The following is a 19,636-nucleotide window of genomic DNA, read 5'->3' on the forward strand; positions in this document are numbered from 1 at the left end:
TAGGTCAAGCTGTGTAAAAGTCATTTATGTTATTTAAATGATGTACTGTACTGCTGTTTACATGGACCTTTTGTGCGGGTGCTTTGAAGTGCCTTGCATCAGGGATTAGGAGCAATTGAATTATTTTTTCATGGGACTATGTAAAGCATGTAACTGGGTATTGCTTTGGTATATAACTATGGTAGTTTTACATAGACTTTTTTATGTGAATGAGGAAAATACCCTTTAAATTATGGCAGACACTCACTTGAGAATGTGTTGGAGGATTTTCCAAGCATACAATAATGGTGTTTTTCATTAAACATGACAGATTAGTAGTAAATGTTGATATATCCTGTACATGACAGTATGAGACATTTTCATTAAATAATATTGAAAGGTTTTAAAGTTCATTTGAAAGTCTGATGGTTTTTACAATAAAAAATAGTAAGAATGGTTATCCTTAAGTTTTAAGTGTTTTCTATAGCAAGACTTAATGATGATATTCTTCCCTCCTTTAAACCTGAGAACAGTTAACCTCTTACAGTTAACAGGTAGAATAATATATATGATGAAAATCATAAAAATGTATGAATTTTTATTTTTCAGACATCCATATTTTAAATGTACTAGTTCTACAAAAGACAAGATTGGCAACCTGTTAAAAAATATCTGTGTGTGAAAAATATTAATATATTTAGAAAGTTTTAAAATTTATGTATATAATTGTCATTCAGTATTAAGCAAATTGCTGATAAACTAAATGGGTTTAATTCTTTCCAACAGTGTTTTTCAGTCACATAACCTTGATTTCCATAATTACCACTTGTACTTAAAGAATTCAATGCCTATCTGGGCCAAGGGACAATTTGCACACAGTACTTTTTGTTTTGTAAATTGTAGATCATAGGTATCAAAGGTACTGTTCATAAGAACAATGTTGTCTATATAGTAGGCTACAAAGGGATCATTCCACATTTTTACACAGGGAATATTTTAAATGTTGAGTTATATCAGCTGTTGTGATTGAGTTTAAATATCCCTGCAGGGTCAGGAACAAACCAGCTTTCCCATAAGTGGTTGTGAACACTAGGGAAGTCCCAGGGTTTGTGTCTTCCATTCCAGTGGAGTAATTTAGCTTCCTGCAGAAAATGCTCCGAATATCTGGCATCTGGATTCCAGCCTTCATTGTGTTCAGAGAAAAATAATAGACTTGTTAGAGAATAAAATTTTTATATTAAAAATTGAATTCAAGTACATGGTAAAAAAAAAAATTAAAAGGTTATGTAATGAACTTTCTACCCACCCCAAATCTCCAAAGCAACCACTGTTAAAGAGTTTCTCATGAATCCTTCTGGTAATGTTCTACCTGTACACCTATATGGATATATGTTTTTTGAAAGACAGAAGACAAAATATGACATACTGCTACCTTGCCTTTGGTTTTTTGTTTCATTTATTTATTGATTTATACTTTGCCTTTTTAAGTTACTGTCTTTGAAACATTCCACAGCAGTACATGTAGATTTACTGAATTATTTTTAATGACTACATAGAATGGATACATGATTATTTATTGACTGAGTTCCTTACTAAGGACACTTAAATGGTTTCTGTCCCATCACTAGCATAAATAACACAGCAGTGAATAGTCCTCTATATATATGTACAGTGTAGGTGTGCAAATGTATCTGTAGGCTAAAATCTTGTAGGTGGGATTGCTAGATTGAAGGGTGTGTGTCTGTTAAATTTTGATAAATTGCCAAATTGTCGCCAAAGAAGTTGTGTCAGTTTCCTTCCCACCCAGGGTCACAGGAGTTCTTATTCTCTACATTACACCCCCTTACTATGGCAACATGTTCTTTTGAACAGTCTCGTTTTTAACCATATAAAATGTGACTAAAAATAAGATCGACTTTTTTAACAAACAGCGGTCTCCATTTTAATATGATTCCCCTCATAAGTGATCACTTAAAGAGACCGTCCTCTTACCCTAATGCTGCCATGGCTAAGAACGTTTTTAGAATACCCATTCTAGAAGTACGTTAAGATAGTATGAAGATAAAAATTTTTTAAAAAATCCTCTATGGTGTTAATGTTTCTTTCCATGAAAATAAATTTGATATTTTTTAAAGACAACTGAAAATCCATTGGATAGAGAGTGATTAGGGTTATGTTATTCTGGTTTATGCTAACAACAAAAGAACCTAGCTTATGTTATTCATAAGCATAGCCACGAAGGCAGCTGCAGAAGGGGAGCTAGTTGCTTCAAGCTGTAGTAGCCTAATTTGAATAATTATCAACTTCCAGGGTCTATACAAAGGAAATGCTTATTTGGGAAGAGGCACCTTCATATGAAAAGTCACTACTAAGTAGGGCATCCTGATCTCTCAGCCTCATGCCTGAAGGGCTGTAGAACTACCTCAGAGGGGCTTGCAATTTTGGTGATGAAACTGCTTTTGGCTAAATATGTTTCATAAATTTAAAAAATCTTAAGGCTACTTGTTTAGAACCAAAATCAATACCCATTAGTGTTATGTTACTCTCTGCATCTAAAATACTCTAAAGCCAGATCATTTTTCAAATGATTTCTGTGTAGATTTACTTTGTACACCATCTCTGATTCCAAAACCTTCAGCACAGGTGTAGGCTCTGTTCTACAAAGAACAATGCCTTCTTTCCCTTGGGAAGATTATGTCCTTTCCTGCTTGTCAGCAAGTTAGATATTTCACAAAATGTAATTCTGAGGCTCTGTTCCTGGATCGTAAAACGCTCTAACCTTATTGATCTAAGATCCTCGTAAGATCCACATTTTTTTTAAAGACCTTCTACTTTGATGGGATTTTCTGCACATGGAAATGTTGATATTTGACCTAAGAGTGAACCTAACATTATTATAAACCAAAACAGATAACTTCCCTATGTTACTTTATGTGCATAACCTTTGCTAAGGGAAATCAGGGAGGATTCTGGTAATGCTGTGGAAGCAACCTACGCAGGATCACTAAGAGGAGATGGGAACTCAGTTTCCACTATTATGTCTATTCTGCTAAAAAGGAGATTAAGGGACATAACACCTTGCAGGGTTTTTGTGAGAATTAGAAATAATATTCACCTTTCTCACCAGAACCTAGTCCAGCTCTTGGCAATGTAATGGGTACTTGGTAAATACAAGTCCGTATCTGTTGCCTCCAATTCTGAAATAATCCCCAAAGGTCTGAAAACAAAAGGTTTTCCTTTGGCAATGAAACCTAGATCCCACTCAGTACCACATTACCTTTAAAAAAAGGTTTTTTCTAAATTTCTAAAAAGGTCTGGCCTAGTGGTTTTAGATAAGAGGTTGTGGCCATGTGTTAGAATGAACTTGAATGTGTCCTCTGTGCTAGGCTCTGTTCTAAGCAATTTACATGTATTCAGTAACTTGTTCCTTATAAAACTTTAGAAGAGCCTATTAGCTTTGGTTTACAAATGAGGAACTGAGGCACAGAGAAACTGAGTAACCTGCCAAAGATCATATAATAGCAGAGTTGGGATTCCAATCCATACCCTAAAGCCTGCGCTTGTGTACTGAATAAAAGACTGTTAAGGGATGCACATAGTACACATTCAATAAATGACTGCTTTTTAAAAGATACATTTTAATGCCAGCTATCTAAATTTGTCATAAGCCATTATGTTATTTCATGTGGTGGTGTTCACTATAGACCACTGCAAGAGGGCAATAAAGTCATACGAAAAATTTTGACAGTGAAAGTTCCATCTTAACAAGAGTTAATGTTTATTGAGCACATAAAATATGCTAAGCATTAATGCAATAGCTTTTCGTGAATTCCAGGAAACACACCCCTCAAGCAGCTAAGAATATCAGCTGCATTTGCAGACTCTGAGCACTAAGGGTTAAATAACTTGTCCAAGGGGACCTAGAGGATCTAAACTGAAGAACCTGGTGCGATAGCACTCTCTCAACCATGGTGCTCCCTGGGTTTATAAAATACACATTTGTGGGTACAGTGCTCACCGTCTAGGGAATGGACACACTTGAAGCCCTGACTCGGGCGGGGCAAAGGCAATATATGTAACCTAAACATCTGTACCCCCGTAATATGGTGAAATTAGAAAAAAGTAAAATAAAATATACATTTGTGTTTTTCTAAAATACTTACCCAGGTGCCTTATGTGCCACAGGGGGTTGATTGTGGAATATTTCCCATGAAACACAATCAGCATTGGGGAGGTGGCCACCCCTCCTCCCAGGGAGCTGCTATAGAGGTTTTCCCTAAGAAATGAAATAGAAAAGCAATATTTGGACTGGAGCCACCACAAACTCAGATATAGTAGAATATAATACTTTTAAAAGATGTAAGACATTCTCTCACTATGTAACAAGATTTATGGCCTTTCATTTTTCCCCAACTTTTTATTTTGAAAATTACACAAAATTGTAAGAACACCATGAACTCCCATGTATATTGCCCAGTACATTCACAGTGTCAATATTTTGCCATTTTAACTCAGTCTTTTTTATGGTAGACAGAAGATCAGATTCTGATCCTACATTATTTAGAATAACTTTACTCACACATTCAAGGTTACAATGGTACCAAAATGTCCAGATAAAAAAGACTGACAGGAAATACAATGGCATGATGATAGTGGTTGTGTTGGTTACTTCTATTTTCTCTAAACTTCAATAATGAAAAATTATAAATTAAAAACAATCAACCTTAAAAAGCAAAGTTGACTTTATAAAATAATCCTTAACAAGCAATTTATGTAAGAAGGAGAAACTCAACTAAGATAAAGATTTTCAGTGAAGGCCGGGCGCGGTGGCTCACGCCTATAATCCTAGCACTCTGGGAGGCCGAGGTGGGCGGATCGTTTGAGCTCAGGAGTTCGAGACCAGCCTGAGCAAGAGCGAGACCCCACCTCTACTAAAAATAGAAAGAAATTATATGGACAGCTAAAAATATATATAGAAAAAATTAGCCGGGCATGGTGGCGCATGCCTGTAGTCTCAGCTACTCGGGAGACTGAGACAGGAGGATCTCTTGAGCTCAGGAGTCTGAGGTTGCTGTGAGCTAGGCTGACGCCACGGCACTCACTCTAGCCTGGGCAACAGAGTGAGACTCTGTCTCAAAAAAAAAAAAAAAGATTTTCAGTGAAAAAGATTCAAGTCACATTATTAAACAACTGATTAGGAAAATGTGTAATAAAAGACTCCTTATTCCACAGGGTCTGGATTCCTCTGATTTGTACCATTGGGGGAAAGATTTTAACCTGCTGCCCCCTCTTCTTTCTCAACAGTGCCTCTAAGAAAATCTGGCCTAACAAGACTGAACCCCTGAGCTATGCACAGAAAATTAATTGAATAATTTTGTTCTCAAACATGGAAAATATGGTAGAGAGGTCAACACGCACTCCACATTTTTTTGCATCCACTTTTCCAATTGTTTGGTGATGCGCTGGTGTTTCCATTCCGTCATGTTGGCAACAATCACACCAGGATTGAAAGAGCAGGTGCTGGGGCTGATGCCAAGGTCTTTTATGGTCTTCTTCCGGTAGTCCAGATAGCCCATATATGTATTCTGTAAGGGAACAGGGGATGCATGCGTTTGGCCAATGAATCTTTCGTTTCTGAGAAATGATCATTTTCTTGAAGCCCTTGTGCAGTGTCTCTGGGTTTCCTCCTGTGTCACTGGCCACTTCCTAGCGTTTTGCTTTTTGTTTTGTTTTGTTTTTGCTGGTTCCCCCTCATTTCTCCAACCTCTAAATGCTGAACGCCCAGGTCTCAGTCCAGCACCTGTTCCTTTCTCTGGCAGTAACTCCACAGACATCCTCATCCAGCCTCATGGCTCTAAACACCGTCCATCTGGCAGCCCTGACCTCTCCTCTGGACTTCTGACTCCTGTACCTGCCAACTAAATGTCTCCTTTTGGACAGTTAGCAAGGTAGCTCCAACTTACATCCAAAAATTGATCCCAATCCTGTCCAAAACCTGCTTCCCTATAACCTGCCTCATCTCAGCCAGTGGCATCTTTATCCTGGTTACTTGGGCAGAAAACCCGGGTCATTAGATCATCCTTGACTCCTTTCTCACTCACTCCTCATCCGAGTCTGTCAGCAAATCCTGTTGGTCCCATCTTCTCTCTCTCTCTCTCTCTCTCTCTCTTTTTTTTTTTTGAGACAGAGTCTCACTCTGTTGCCCGGGCTAGAGTGCCGTGGTGTCAGCCTTGCTCACAGCAACCTCAAACTCCTGGGCTCAAGTGATCCTCCTGCCTCAGCCTCCCGAGTACCTGGGACTACAGGCATGCGCCACCATGCCCAGCTAATTTTATATATATATATATATTTTTAGCTGTCCATATAATGTCTTTCTATTTTTAGTAGAGACGGGGTCTCGCTCTTGCTCAGGCTGGTCTCGAACTCCTGAGTTCAAACAATCCGCCCGCCTCGGCCTCCCAGAGTGCTAGGATTACAGGCGTGACCCACCATGCCCAGCTGGTCCCATCTTCAAAATGCCAGAAGCCCACCACTTCTCTAGCCTCTAGTGCTCCCTTCCTGTTCCAGCCTATAGTTGCTTCTCACTGGATTTCTCCAAGTTCCTCCTAACCAGTGTCTGTGCTTCCATCATTCAACCCCACTCTGTCTCTAGTTACTCGTATCATCAACCACCCCCAATGGCTTCCCATCTCATTCAGAGTAAAAACCAGAGCGCCTGAGATGCCTGCCAGGCCCTACACCATCTGCCCCCCATCATCTCTCTGACTTCTGTTATTTTCCCCTTGGTCTCTCTGCCACACGGACCACCTTTCATACACCAGGCACACCTCTGCCTCGAGACTTCTGCGCTTGCTCCTGCCTCTTCCTGGAATGTTTTCCCCAAGTGTCTGCACAGGTGGTTCCCTCAATTCTTCCAGGTGCGGCTCAAAACAACATCATGCCAGTGGAGCCTTCCCTGATCACCCTACATAAACTACAAACCCACCTCCACCCTGATCCTCTGTTAAATATTTTACTTGTTTACTGTCCGTCTTTTCATAGTAGAATGTAAGCTACACAAACGGTGGAATTTTAATTTTGTTCGCTGTATTATTGGCACCTAGGACAGTGTCAGGCACACAGTAAGCACTCAATAAGTAGGCGTTCAATCAATGTAGTATGAGGCAGGACATATTCTTTCCCCTACATAGACTGTCATAATCTCCTTCAATGTGATGCTCTCAGATAGGAGACAGGAGTAATGGAAATACTTGAGCACTTTGTATGTGCCAGGCACTCTGTTCTAAGAACTTCACACGCATGACCTCATTAATTGCATGTAATAACTTTATATGTACTAACTGATCTAATTCTCACAATAACTCTACAAAGGAAGTACTATTATTACCTCTATTTGACAAATGTGGGAAAAACAATTGACTAAGTAACCTGCCCAAGATCATAAATCTACTGAGCAATAGCACCAAGATTTTGGCAAAGTCGAGCCTGGCCCCAGAGGCTATGCCTTAAAAGTGCTTTAAATGTCACACATATAAAATTATTTGCTAGAACTTTTTTTTGAAGAACAGCACTCAATTCTTACTAGCACCTCACATTTCAAAGCTACTTTTTGGTTTCCACATTACATATAGATTCAACTTTCCTCATTTCCACGAGGGTAAGGAAAGCTTTACCCTTGAACAAAATCAATATTTTCTTCTATTGAAAAGAGGAACAACAACAACAACAACAACAACAACAACAAAACCAATGGTCTAAACTCTTAAAATAGCACCAATAGTTCAGGGAGTCTCTTTGTAGAAAACACCATCTCTGACATAGAGTGTGGGTTATGAGGAACCTAGATAACAACTATCATTTCTGGAGCATTTCTTAATACTATATGCTGGACACTTTGACATGTTATTTCATTACAGCTCATAAAACACAACAAAATAGACATTATCGTTGCCATGTTTCAGATAAGGAAGGTGGGACTTGGCAGGGTTAAAGTAACTCGCCTCGGAGTTGAGAAGGAACGGAGCTGGGATGTGAACTCAAAGCCCAGATACCTGCGCTGTTCCGCCTCCCGCAGCCCAGACTGGCTGTGAGGGTTTTCAAGGTAGAGATTACACTTAGATGGAATTGAGGGGAAGAGAAGGGCCCAGAACAGCAGGGCAAGGGTGGGATTTCCGAAACAGTGTGCCCACCTGCAGCCCCACCAGTCTGTGTATGTCCTGAGTGGAGGGCAAGTCGCAGTCATCGGAAAAAGCTGCCGCGTGGCCCAGGGCCAGGGTGGTGTCATACAGTTCTTGGATGTCACCTGCATTTAGAAACGCCAGCGGTTAAAATGTTATAGCATGTGTTTAGGAGCTTCAGCAATTCCTGATTTTGCTATGGAAGAAGAGTATCAGATCCCTAACTTCAAGTGGCTTGGCAATTGACTTAATAAGAATAGTTCGTACCAATTTAGAAAGCCACTCGATGACTAGTTCAGTTTATTTCTGTTGCTACGTAGATGCCACACCAATGCTTATCCTGTTTGTATGTGGAAGAGAGAACACAACATTTAACCACCAAACCTTAGCTCACTCCTAAGAGTGCCATCGGTGAGACGTTATTTCTATACATTTTAGCGCTGCACAGGAAGGAAAGGCTACCAAGCTATTTATTCCAGACTCTGATAATCAGGGAGTCAACTGGATAGTTCAGGGGAGTATCAACCCGTTTTCAAAATATTTCCAAATTTACAACCATACTGTACTCACAACTTTAATAAGCAGTCAAAAATCACTAGGCATCTAGCTATTTGGAAAATGAAGAAAGTCATTCTACTTATCAGTTGCTCCTTTTCCAAGTGTTCTTGGCAGTCAGCGAGTGTACCTTGTACAATTACATCATCGTCCAAATAGATGACTTTCTCGTGTTGGTGGATAAGGAGAGGGAGATAAAATCGAACAAAGTTCAGCTGTTAACAAAAGAAATGATGGTGGGGAAGAGGCATATGGCTCAATGTCTTCTGGGGGTACTGGAAAGTCGGCTTTGATCATGGCCTCAGCTCAGCTCTAGGTTTGTTTTTCCTTATTTATTTATTTATTGAGACAGAGTCTCACTTTTTTGCCCAGGTGAGTGCTGTGGCATCAGCCTAGCTCACAGCAACCTCAAACTCCTGGGCTCAAGTGATCCTCCTGCCTCAGCCTCCCAAGTAGCTGGTCTACAGGCACATGCCACCACGCCCGGCTAATTTTTTCTATCTTTAGTAGAGATGGGGGGGTCTCACTCTTGCTCAGGCTGGTCTCGAACTCCTGACCTCAAGCCATCCTCCCACCTCGGCCTCCCAGAGTGCTAGGATTACAGGCATGAGCCACCGCACTCAGCCAGCTCCAGGTGTGGAACAGAATAAAACAGGGGCTACAGAGATGTCTCACCTGAGCTTCCTTGTACCCAACTTATCTGAGCCCTGGAGCTGATACCAGTGCTGGCAGATCAGCAACTCTCCTAGATCCAAATCCCCTGCTGCTGAGGCTGTTGCCACTTTCACCTCTGTGAACTGCTGCAGTGGGAGTCACAGAGGCTTCCTAGACAATCTTTTAGGGCACAAGTTGCCGGCCTTCCTCTACATTCAGTCAGCTAAATCAGCCTTAAAGACATGCACGTGCGCACACACACACATACACACACACGTGTCATTCCAACAGCAACCTTTTAGCTCTTTGAACCAGAAAAAGGTCAGAGAAGCATGAGCTGTGGGTATGAGTTTCAGAGTTTCATTGGTAACAACACCATTTAATATGAAGTCCCAACTCAGCTTGCACTCCGACAATATCTGGAATTGAGGAGAAAGATCATATCCTACACAGAGGGCTTTACAGAATTTAGTAAATTTTCAAGGATGGATTTAAGTAACAATCCTATGTAGAAGGTGGCTGCAGTCTCTGTAAAACTGCCAGCATCACTCTATGCAGCAGAGGGTCCCTTTCGTAAGAACTCTTGCAGTAAAATACCTTAGGATTTCCAATGTCAGGAAAAAAGGTGGTGTCTCCTGAAAATTATCATCTTAGTCAATGCTATGAAGTGTATAATCCATCCTGTGGCTGTTTTTTTCTTAGCTGCTGGGACACTCGGAGCTAAATTTAATGCACAATCCCAGTACACATAACAGCCTATGGGCTTGGGGTATTTTTCCCTGGCCTCTCTACCTGGCCCACCTTCAGCTCCCACCCCTGCACACCATATTCACACACGCAAATGCATTCTACATTTTTTTATGCTTCATTTCTTCTGTAATGGCTTCGTTGCGTTTATGTAAACCATCTTAAATCCTTTCTGGAGTAGGTGGCTTATCAATTATAAATAAGCAGAGTTTGGTGGAGATCTAACACCCTGAGGCTTCAAAAATATTCCAGCTGCATCCCAATGGCTAGTGCTCCATGTGGAAGGAGGTCTCCCAAGGACTGTCCCCAACACATGCAGGATCCCACTCACAGGCTGGAGCAATTCAGGCCTCGAGGCGTCTGGTCTGATCTTCCCTTTAAGGACCGTAGGGTTGAATTCCACGACTTTAAAGTTTATTTCTCTCAGTTTAGAATGTTCAATCCATTTTCTAAAGAAACGACAAAAAAACATCTAGCACACACTTCAAATCTTTCCTCAATTTGTTTATTGCCTCAGGGTCAATCTGTTGCCTCCTTAGAAAGTTAAAAATAAAATGCATGTAAACTTAGTAGAGTTTAGTCTATAAATTCTGATTCTAATTTTTTTCCCTCATCTGGTCTAGCTTTAAATCTTTCCCTTTTTCCTCCCCCTTAATCACATAACTCTTTCTGCAAAGGAAATGAAGCAAAATTGTAATAAACAAGTATCTCCCCAGATGCAAATAATTTCCCCCGGAAACAGAAAGAACAAAAATGCTCTTTCTTTCTTATAAAGCTGCGTCATGTCAGTTTTCCTGCACTGGATAGTGTTGTTCTCATTAATATTTGCCTACCTGATGAGTGAAAAATTATATGTCACTCATTTGACATATGTTTTGATTTGCATTTTTAAATAATGCAAATATGTTTTAATTCCCATTTTCCTGTTAGCAACATAGAACATCTTTTCATGTTTGTTTGCCATTTGTATGTTTTTTTCTTCTGTGAATTGCCTATTCATACTCCATGCCCATTTTTTTACTATACACTTGTGATTTTAAATTTTTTAGAACAATTCTTTATTTTGAATAGTAATCCTTTATCTATAATACATGTGGAAAATATTTCCTGCTAATTTATTATGTGACTAATTTCACTTATTGCATTCTTCATCATTCAAAAGTTTTTAAATGTTATACAGTCAAATCTGTCAGATTTTCCTTACAATTCTTGGGCTCAGGGAGGCAATCTCTAACCAAGATTATATAATTATCCTACATTTTTATAATACATTTAAATTTTGATTTCTGTTTATTTCTTCTTAATCTAACTCCACTTTATTTTTTAATATAATGATAGGGAAAAGATCAGTTCAAAACTATATTATAATATATAAGTTCTAAGTTTATAGTTCAAAAATTATAATTAGTTACAATTCAGGGCCATATTAAAATGGTTATGTTAATATTCTCTTAGGTTAAGAAAACAGACAAAAGAGAGGCCATTTTAGAAAGACTTTCATATAATCTGCTTAAGCATTGGGGTTCTTTAGTTCATTAGACAATTCACTTCTGCAGAAATGATGCATTGCAGATTAATAAGGCTTTGCTGAAATTTCCTTAGCGAGACAACACAATTGTCAGGTTGCCAAGTAAACTTCAGGATATTCCCTCATTAATTCTAATGACATCATTCCAAAAAGGAAGGGAATCCATTTAAAGAAAGATGAAGAAGATTAAAAGAAAGTCAAAAGCTCCGAAGTCTGTAGTGCACAAATTACCGTATTCGAGACAGAGTGTTCCGGAGTCCGACTACATAGAACAAAATGTTGGCGTCAGTGTTGCTGTAGATGCTATTGATGGCAGCCATGGCAGCACCCATTCTCCCTGCTGCTGCACAAATCACCACGGGAATCTCCTCTTCCAGTTCTTCAGGGGTCTCGGATTCAACATCTGGAAACATCAAAATCAGTGTCTCGGAACATGAAGGAATTTCACAGTAGAGCCAGATTAACTAGTCTTCCACCCTCCAGGGGGAAGACAGTGTAGTGTGGAAGAGACTGCTGATTGTTCTCCAACAGCCAGTCTCTCCTTGCCTTGGAAAAGAACTTTGGGATTTTAGTGGGCACGTAGCCAACCACTAAGACTATTTTACCCAGACTCCCTTTCAGCCCTGTGTGATCAAGTTCTGACCTTCAAGCAATGTGTGCAACTACTGGGTCTGCCCTTCAAAGGAATGCTTACCCTCCCCTTTGCCTTTTCCCCTTCCCCTGGCTGGAACGTTGATATGATGGCAGGAGTTAGAGCAGCCATGTTAGACCACAAGATGGAAGCTACCTGTTGAGCACACCAAAACCGTAAGATAGAAGGAATCTTGATCTGGATTATCGTGGAACTGATACATTAGGCTTACACTTAAGAGAGAAAATAAACTTCTATATTGTTTAAGTCACTATTACTTTGGACCTCTCTTAAGGAAGCCAATTGGGTAGCTGAACGTACACATGGTTGAAAAACATATGAAGAACTGAAAAGCCTCATTTGTTCAACATTCCTCAACTCTTCCCTAAATTGGGATATTGACCTTGCCCACACTGCTGTAAGATGTACTGCTTGGGATTTTCCTTCTCCTATCCACCCTCTAGTCAAGTTTCCCAAATGCTGACAGCAAGAAAAAGGAGGTAAATGAAAGAGCATGACTGATACGTAAGAAGAATAATTGATTCTTCTTCTGAGCATTGGCTATGATGTAAAATGTCAATGCCATAACATCATACTTTGGTACCACAATACACCTTCCAGGCATGAAGAATAATAATCACGGCATTCAGGGTATCCGCCATCAAATGTCCATCTGATTTTTACTTAAAGCTCTCTCCTCTCTCTTCACAGATATATTTCTGCAAAACCTCTTATCATTCAGGCCCAGGGTAGTTCTACAAGCATTTATTGAAACTAACCACCAGGTACTGTGCTTTGTGTAATTTAAGAAACATCATATGTTCTGATGCTGTGAACAAAAAAAAAAAAAAAGAAAGAAAGAAACATCAAATGGCCTCCACTTTCTCCTTCTACATCTTTTCCACCAGCATGCAACTGCATCTGAAATTTCCACCCCCAGAATAATTTTGTTTTCATGATATATTCACTGACATGAGAAAATGCTCATAATATACCATTAAGGGGGAGAAAATCACAAAATCCTCTCTAGTGTTTGATCTCAATTTGATATATACATATTTACAAATGGACCTATGTCTATTTATGGAATAATACGTGATTTTAATTGTATTAGTGTTCTTACATTTTCCAAATAGTTTAAAGTAACCATGAGTTATTTTTATAAACAAACAAGAAAAATGTTTCTTAAAGATTGTTCCTTTTGAACTAAGTTGTCATCTTGGGAAGGTCCCCTGATCATGTGGTTGTTACCTGGCAAGCAGTGAAGTGATCTGCCTCAGATGCAAATTTGACTTTTCTTTATTTTTTTTAATTGTTTTCCCCATATAGCCAATGGAAAAATTTGACTTTTTCTTCATTGCTGAAAGTTCTTCAGTGGTTCCTAAAAGGTGAAGCCACATTCCTTCACCTGGCACCCAGGCCTCACAGTCCAGCTCCTGCTCACGTCTCCAGCCTCGCCTCCTTCTGCTCCAGCGATACCAAACTCCCCGTGGTCCCCTGAATACTCCACCACGTTGGCTCTTATCTCAGTGCCTTTACACATGCTGTTCCCAATGCCCGGAATGCTTTTTCCATCGTTTTGTGCATGGCTAACTCTTACATACTCATTCCAACTGCAGCACAGACATCAGATCCTTTGGAAAGTCTTTAAGAGCTCCCTGCACAAATTAGCATACCCTTCGCCTGTGCTATGTCCCCGCTTGTGGCTGGCTTTATCAGCTGCATTGCAACTTATTTGGCTGCATGTCTTTCCTTTTTCTCCTATTACACTAGGAGCTCTGCGAGGGCAAGGATGGTTTCTTGTTCATCTCTGTATCCTCTGCAGCTATCCTAGTGCCTGGCACATGGTAGATTCTCAATAAAATTTGGATGGATGGGTGAGTTTATTAGATACCTCTATTTGAGCACTTGTCACAATGCACTGTAAGAATCTGTCTGTCTCCTCCACTAGACTGTAAGCTCATTATCCTAACCCCACTGAGTCTGGCACCTTGGAAGTGCTTAATGAAAGTCTGCTGAAGTGAACTAAACTGAATTGATGGATTACCCTTAGAGAATAGGGCCCTGGAGGAACGGTTCATGGGCTATTCCTAGGGCCAAAGAGAGGGAAGTGTTGGAAAGCCAGTGCGGTGCCCGGCTGCCAGGCTCAGGCAGAGGCCTTCAGCAGACAGCAGGCAGCACGAGGTGGGAGGAAGGGGTGAGAGGGGAGAGCCCACGAGAAGGTCAAACATCTTTGAGTGTCAGCTCTGCTGCAGACACGTCACACCACCCCACTTCTTCAGGGCCTCTGCCAGTCACAGAAGCTGGGGGCTAACCTAAGCCCAAAACACTGCTGTCTGCCAAAAACTCTCCCCCAGACAGAGTGAGGGATGAAGGCACGTGGGAGAAATGTAATGGAAAGGCTCATCCACCGTGAATTCTTCATCAATGCTCCATCCTGGCAGTTCCTTTGAGAACTCTCTGCTGTACTGCTCAGATCCATTTTGCCAACGGGTGCCTGAGCCAACGCATTAAAAGGGTCGGCTGTGGGGAAGCCATTTGGTGCCTAACAACACGAGAAAGCATCATAAGGATGGCAGAATGGACTAAAAAGACAAGCAGCTCTTATCAAACCATGTCTATTTCTAGAAGAAGTAAAAAATCTGCTTTCCCAATGCCAAAACTCAGAATCCCATTTCAAGTAAGGATTGTTTTAGGCAAACTTATCAACTTGGCTCACCCTAAGTGGGACAGGAGTCAGTGACCAGCACACTAATCACAAGGAAATTATCAGGAGATTACATGGAATGTCATTATCAGGAGATTACACAGAACGGCATCATGTTTTTTGTTTTTTTCTTCAGCGTATGACTTCACAGGGCCTCTGGACATTAACTTTTAAAACTAGTTCTTTGAATGTTAATGTTTAATGTTTTTTAAATTATCAATTTTTTTTTTTTTTTTTTTTTTTGAGACAGAGTCTTACTCTGTTGCCCAGGCTAGAGTGCCGTGGCATCAGCCTAGCTCACAGCAACCTCAAACTCCTGGGCTCAAGCGATCCTCCTGCCTTAGCCTCCCGAGTAGCTGGGACTACAGGCATGCGCCACCATGCTCGGCTAATTTTTCTATATATATTTTTAGGTGTCCATATAATTTCTTTCTATTTTTTCAGTAGAGACGGGGTCTGGCTCTTGCTCAGGCTGGTCTCGAACTCCTGACTCGAACCATCCACCCGCCTCGGCCTCCCAGAGTGCTAGGATTACAGGCGTGAGCCACCGCGCCCGGCCTAAATTATCAATATTAATATGCACTTCTTGAAGAAAAATGCCAGCCCAAACAGAAGAGTATCTGGTACACTGCGACTGTTTTCTGCAGAACTTTCACTCCCATTCCAGAAGGAGACCTCTGTTACTTCTCACGCAAATACTAAAGGATACACACCACACACATACATTATTTCAGAGCCAAAATACTTTTCATGCTCTTCTGCAACTTGCTTTTCCTGCTTAACATACCATGGACATCTTTCCATGTCAGCACTACATTCTTTTGAGTAGTATTTTATAACATAGATTCCTTTTTAACACCGAATGGGATGACATTGGATTCATTCGTGCAGTGCAAATGCTCTGTTTATCTGTATATAGCTGATTAATCAGTCAGAATGTGCATTTTGTTACAGTTGTTTTAACAGCTGTTATAAAACTTACCCGTTTCTTTCCGTGGACAAAGGAGCCCACAGTGGGATCAGCTGACCGAATGTGTTGGTTTATGGGCGGGGAGTGAAGGGTGAGGAGGACAGAGCCAGAAGTTCAGATGACATTTGACCTTGTGTGACTTCCCTTCTTGCTCTCTTTTAAAACAGTGTAGTGAGGTATAATTTAGATTACAGCTATTGTGTCCCCCCAAAGTTCATATGTTGAAGTCTTGACCCCCCAAAGCTCAGGACCTGACTGTATTTGGAGACAGAGTTTTTAAAGAGGCAATTAAGTTAAAATGAGGCCATTTGGTGAGACCCTAACCCAATAGGGCTGGTATCCTACTAAGAAGAGGAAGGGGCACCAGGGATGCCACACAGAGGAAAGGCCACGTGAGGACGTGGTGAGAAGGCGGCTGAGGCCGAGAAGAGAGGTCTAAGGACAAACCAACCCTGCTGGCACTTTGGTCTTGGACTCCCAGCCTCCAGAAATATGAGCAAATATATTTCTGTTCATTTAGCCACTTATTGCAGCCCTAGCAAACTAATACAGATTTCTTAAAATTTACGCATTGTAAGTGTACAGTTTAACGATTTTTAGCCCATTTATAGACTTGCACAGCCATCACCACAATCCAGTTTTAGAACATTCCGTCACCCCAAAAAGTTCCCTTAAGCTGATTTGCAGTCGATCCACTCTCACTCCCAGCTCAGGAGGCCACAGATCTGTCTCCATAGATCTATCTGCCTTTTCTAGAAGTCTCGTGTAGATGGAATCGTACAAAATGTGTGTGGTCTTTTGGGTCTGGCTTCTTTCATTTAGCACCACGTGTTTGAGGTTCATCCATGCCGTAGCTTGTATCAGTAGCTTGTTCCTTTTCACTGTTGCAAAGCACCCCGCTGTGTGAACACACTAAATTTCATTTATCTGTTCCCTAGTTGACGTACATGCGGATTGTTTCCAGTTTGGAGCTGCTATGAGTAATGCCCTATGAACATCTGTATATATGTCTTTGTGTGAAAATTATGCTCTTTCCAGATGCTCTTGATGTTCATTAAGACCAAGTTATACATGTTTTTAATTATTTTTTAAATGAATTTTAATATATATTTTTAGTTGTCCGTATAATTTCTTTCTATTTTTAGTAGAGACGAGGTCTCGCTCTTGCTCAGGCTGGTCTCGAACTCCTGAGCTCAAACGATCCGCCCGCCTCGGCCTCCCAGAGTGCTAGGATTACAGGTGTGAGCCACCGCGCCCGGCCTTAAATGAATTTTTTAAATTAAAAGAAAAACAGCTTCACAGGAACAGGGGCATTGCTTTGCTCAATGTGTTTCCAGTTCTGAAATGTCTGGGCTCAAAAAAAAAAAAAGTGGAATATCCAGCATGAAACTGGAGGTGAAAAGATAAAAAATAAAAAAAAAGAAGAAAAAAAGATGTGGAATAAATGTATGTAACACACCAAAATACTAACTGTATTTGTCTTTGGCTGACACAGCTGTAGGTAATATTTTTTCTTCTGTACTTTCCACAAATGAATATATTTGCTTGACTAATATAAAAAGTAAATAAATTAAAAATATAATAAACACAGTGCTGCTTAATTTTTGTGGGGGTTGACGTTGTGTGTGTTTGGGGGTCATGAAGGTGTCATCCCATGCAATTCACCCCCAGTTCCAGTGCAGCTGGGACAACACATGGGTCCTCTTCCCCATCGATCATTTTGAAGTTGAGCATTCTGAGGCTGTTTGTGCACTGACAGGAATGAATCAGCAGGGAGAAGAGAGGGAGGGCGATTTTCATAAGCAAAACTATTGAGAGACTCCAAAGGGATGGGATGTAGAACAGTCCACCCAAAGTGTGGTCCAAGAACCCACCGCATCAACCTGGAGCTTATCAGAAATGCAAATCCTCAGGCCCCAGCCCACACCTGCTGATTCTAAACTTCTTAGTGGAGCCAGTACTGTGTTTGTTTGTTTTTTCTTTATTTTTTTTTTCTTTTTCAGTAAAATTTTTTATTTTATTCTTTTCTTTAAAAAAAAACTTTTTTCCTCCTCTTTCTTTAAGATTTTGTCTTGATGTAATAGTACTGTGCTTTAACAAGCCTTCCATGTGAATCTTACATACCACAAAGTTTGAATAGCATCGATCATTCTATAATAACAGACTAGCACCTGTCACCCTAGAGCACAATGAAAAGGTGGCCTAAGGTGGATATTCTGCCAGCAGGTCCTTGGGAGCTGACCAAATTATCACTTGCCCATGAACCCAGCTACTGAAAAGACCTTAAGGAAGGCATTCAAACTTCGTTCCTGGGTATCCAATTTCAATGGATCCCCTGCCCGCTTACCTGTCTCATTCTTGATCACAGTCCTCTTATGAACTTTCTTATACAGAATCACACAGAGGGTCACAATCAGCAGGAAGAGCAACACCTGGTTTACTGAAATAAAAATGGAAACACGTTAACGTTTTACCTAACAACCTGAAATCACATGGAAAATTTTAGGATGGCAATATGTGTAGCTGGTGGCCTGGGACTTTTCTTTTAGCAGATGACATATGGAGTGAAGAATTAACCAGGGTCCCTGGTGTTGTTCAAGGACACGCAGTGTAAGGAAGGCCCAGAGCCAAACCCAGGCAGTCTGATGGCAGAAGCTGTGACCTTAAGCATTGTAAGATGCTTCTTTTGGAGCCACTTTCTGTGCATGAATATTTTGTTTCAAATAATCACCAACACTTATATAATGCTTATTATGATCTAGTAGTAATCATGAGCACATGTTCTTAGCTGTTATAACACAGTTGTTTCTCAATTAATTCAACTACTGGTCAAGGATGACATGCAGAGAATTTCTGCCCAGCGTAAAAGGTTAGAAGACTCCAGTACGTCTTCCAGTTCTATGTCTCCAGGACCACCTGTTCCAGATCAGTGATACCTGCCCCTGGGATCCACTGAGAAGTAGAAGTGGTGTAGGACAGTGCTTTCTTGAGTGTGGAACACATACCACTGGATGTGCAGGAAATGACCGAGGAATTTCATATTTGTAGCATTAAGTTGTGTTAAGTCGCAGTGTGAGAAAGTCAGTCTTTCTGACTTCATGTATAGGCAAGCGACAAAAGCTACCCAGAACTAAATAATATTCTTCTAATTGTATATATTTTTGCAACCACCTTCTTTTTATGATAGGAGATGATTCTTTTTTCATTTACAGTAAGGATAAAAACTTTATATTATAAAGTACATGCAAATTTTAAAAACGAGTCAATTTAAAGAAAATATTAAGTGACATATAGGACAGAAGGAACACAAATGATGAAAAGTTGAGAAGATGGGATGTTGCTGTATGTGGTGCACACACATGCCTGAAGGATGAAAAATGTTGCTGGAAGAGGAAAGGGTGGGGATGTGAAGTCAGACTGAAACCTCGTTTCTACCACCTCCTCGCTGTGTGGCCTCAGACAGGTCCCTCGACCTTTCTGAGCCTCTGATGTGCTTGTCTGCTAAAGGGGAATTGTTATAATAAGCGTTATCTCACACTGTTGTGTTGAGAGTTAACAGAGGCAATGAAAGCCCAATAAAGACTTTATCATTGTTATATATTATTATTTTTATGCATCAAGATACTTAATCTATTGGCCTCATACTGATCTATTTTCTAGCCCCTAAGCCTTTGTCTTTTCATTTTGT

At 40.4% G+C, this 19,636-nt stretch overlaps 1 protein-coding gene across 2 annotated transcripts in view; it reads right to left on the bottom strand.

The window, feature by feature from the left end:
* Positions 1–560: 560 nt before the first annotated feature.
* The window catches only part of GLT8D2 (glycosyltransferase 8 domain containing 2), a 40,012-nt gene continuing 20,936 nt past the window's right edge, over positions 561–19,636 (bottom strand). The window contains exons 3-10 of one of the 2 annotated variants that reach the window (XM_069490763.1): positions 18,296–18,388; positions 11,872–12,043; positions 10,444–10,561; positions 8,842–8,926; positions 8,169–8,281; positions 5,398–5,564; positions 4,143–4,255; positions 561–1,162 (exon numbers count right to left, since the gene is read on the bottom strand). In XM_069490763.1, coding sequence (XP_069346864.1) covers positions 993–1,162; positions 4,143–4,255; positions 5,398–5,564; positions 8,169–8,281; positions 8,842–8,926; positions 10,444–10,561; positions 11,872–12,043; positions 18,296–18,388 — 1,031 coding nt within the window. In that variant the 3' untranslated portion in view covers positions 561–992. Of the gene's footprint in view, positions 1,163–4,142; positions 4,256–5,397; positions 5,565–8,168; positions 8,282–8,841; positions 8,927–10,443; positions 10,562–11,871; positions 12,059–18,295; positions 18,389–19,636 lie in introns of both variants that reach the window. The other variant, XM_069490764.1, reaches the window with a different exon arrangement.

The sequence above is a fragment of the Eulemur rufifrons genome, chromosome 16 (assembly GCF_041146395.1).
Source record: "Eulemur rufifrons isolate Redbay chromosome 16, OSU_ERuf_1, whole genome shotgun sequence".
Taxonomy (NCBI): Eukaryota; Metazoa; Chordata; class Mammalia; order Primates; family Lemuridae; genus Eulemur; species Eulemur rufifrons.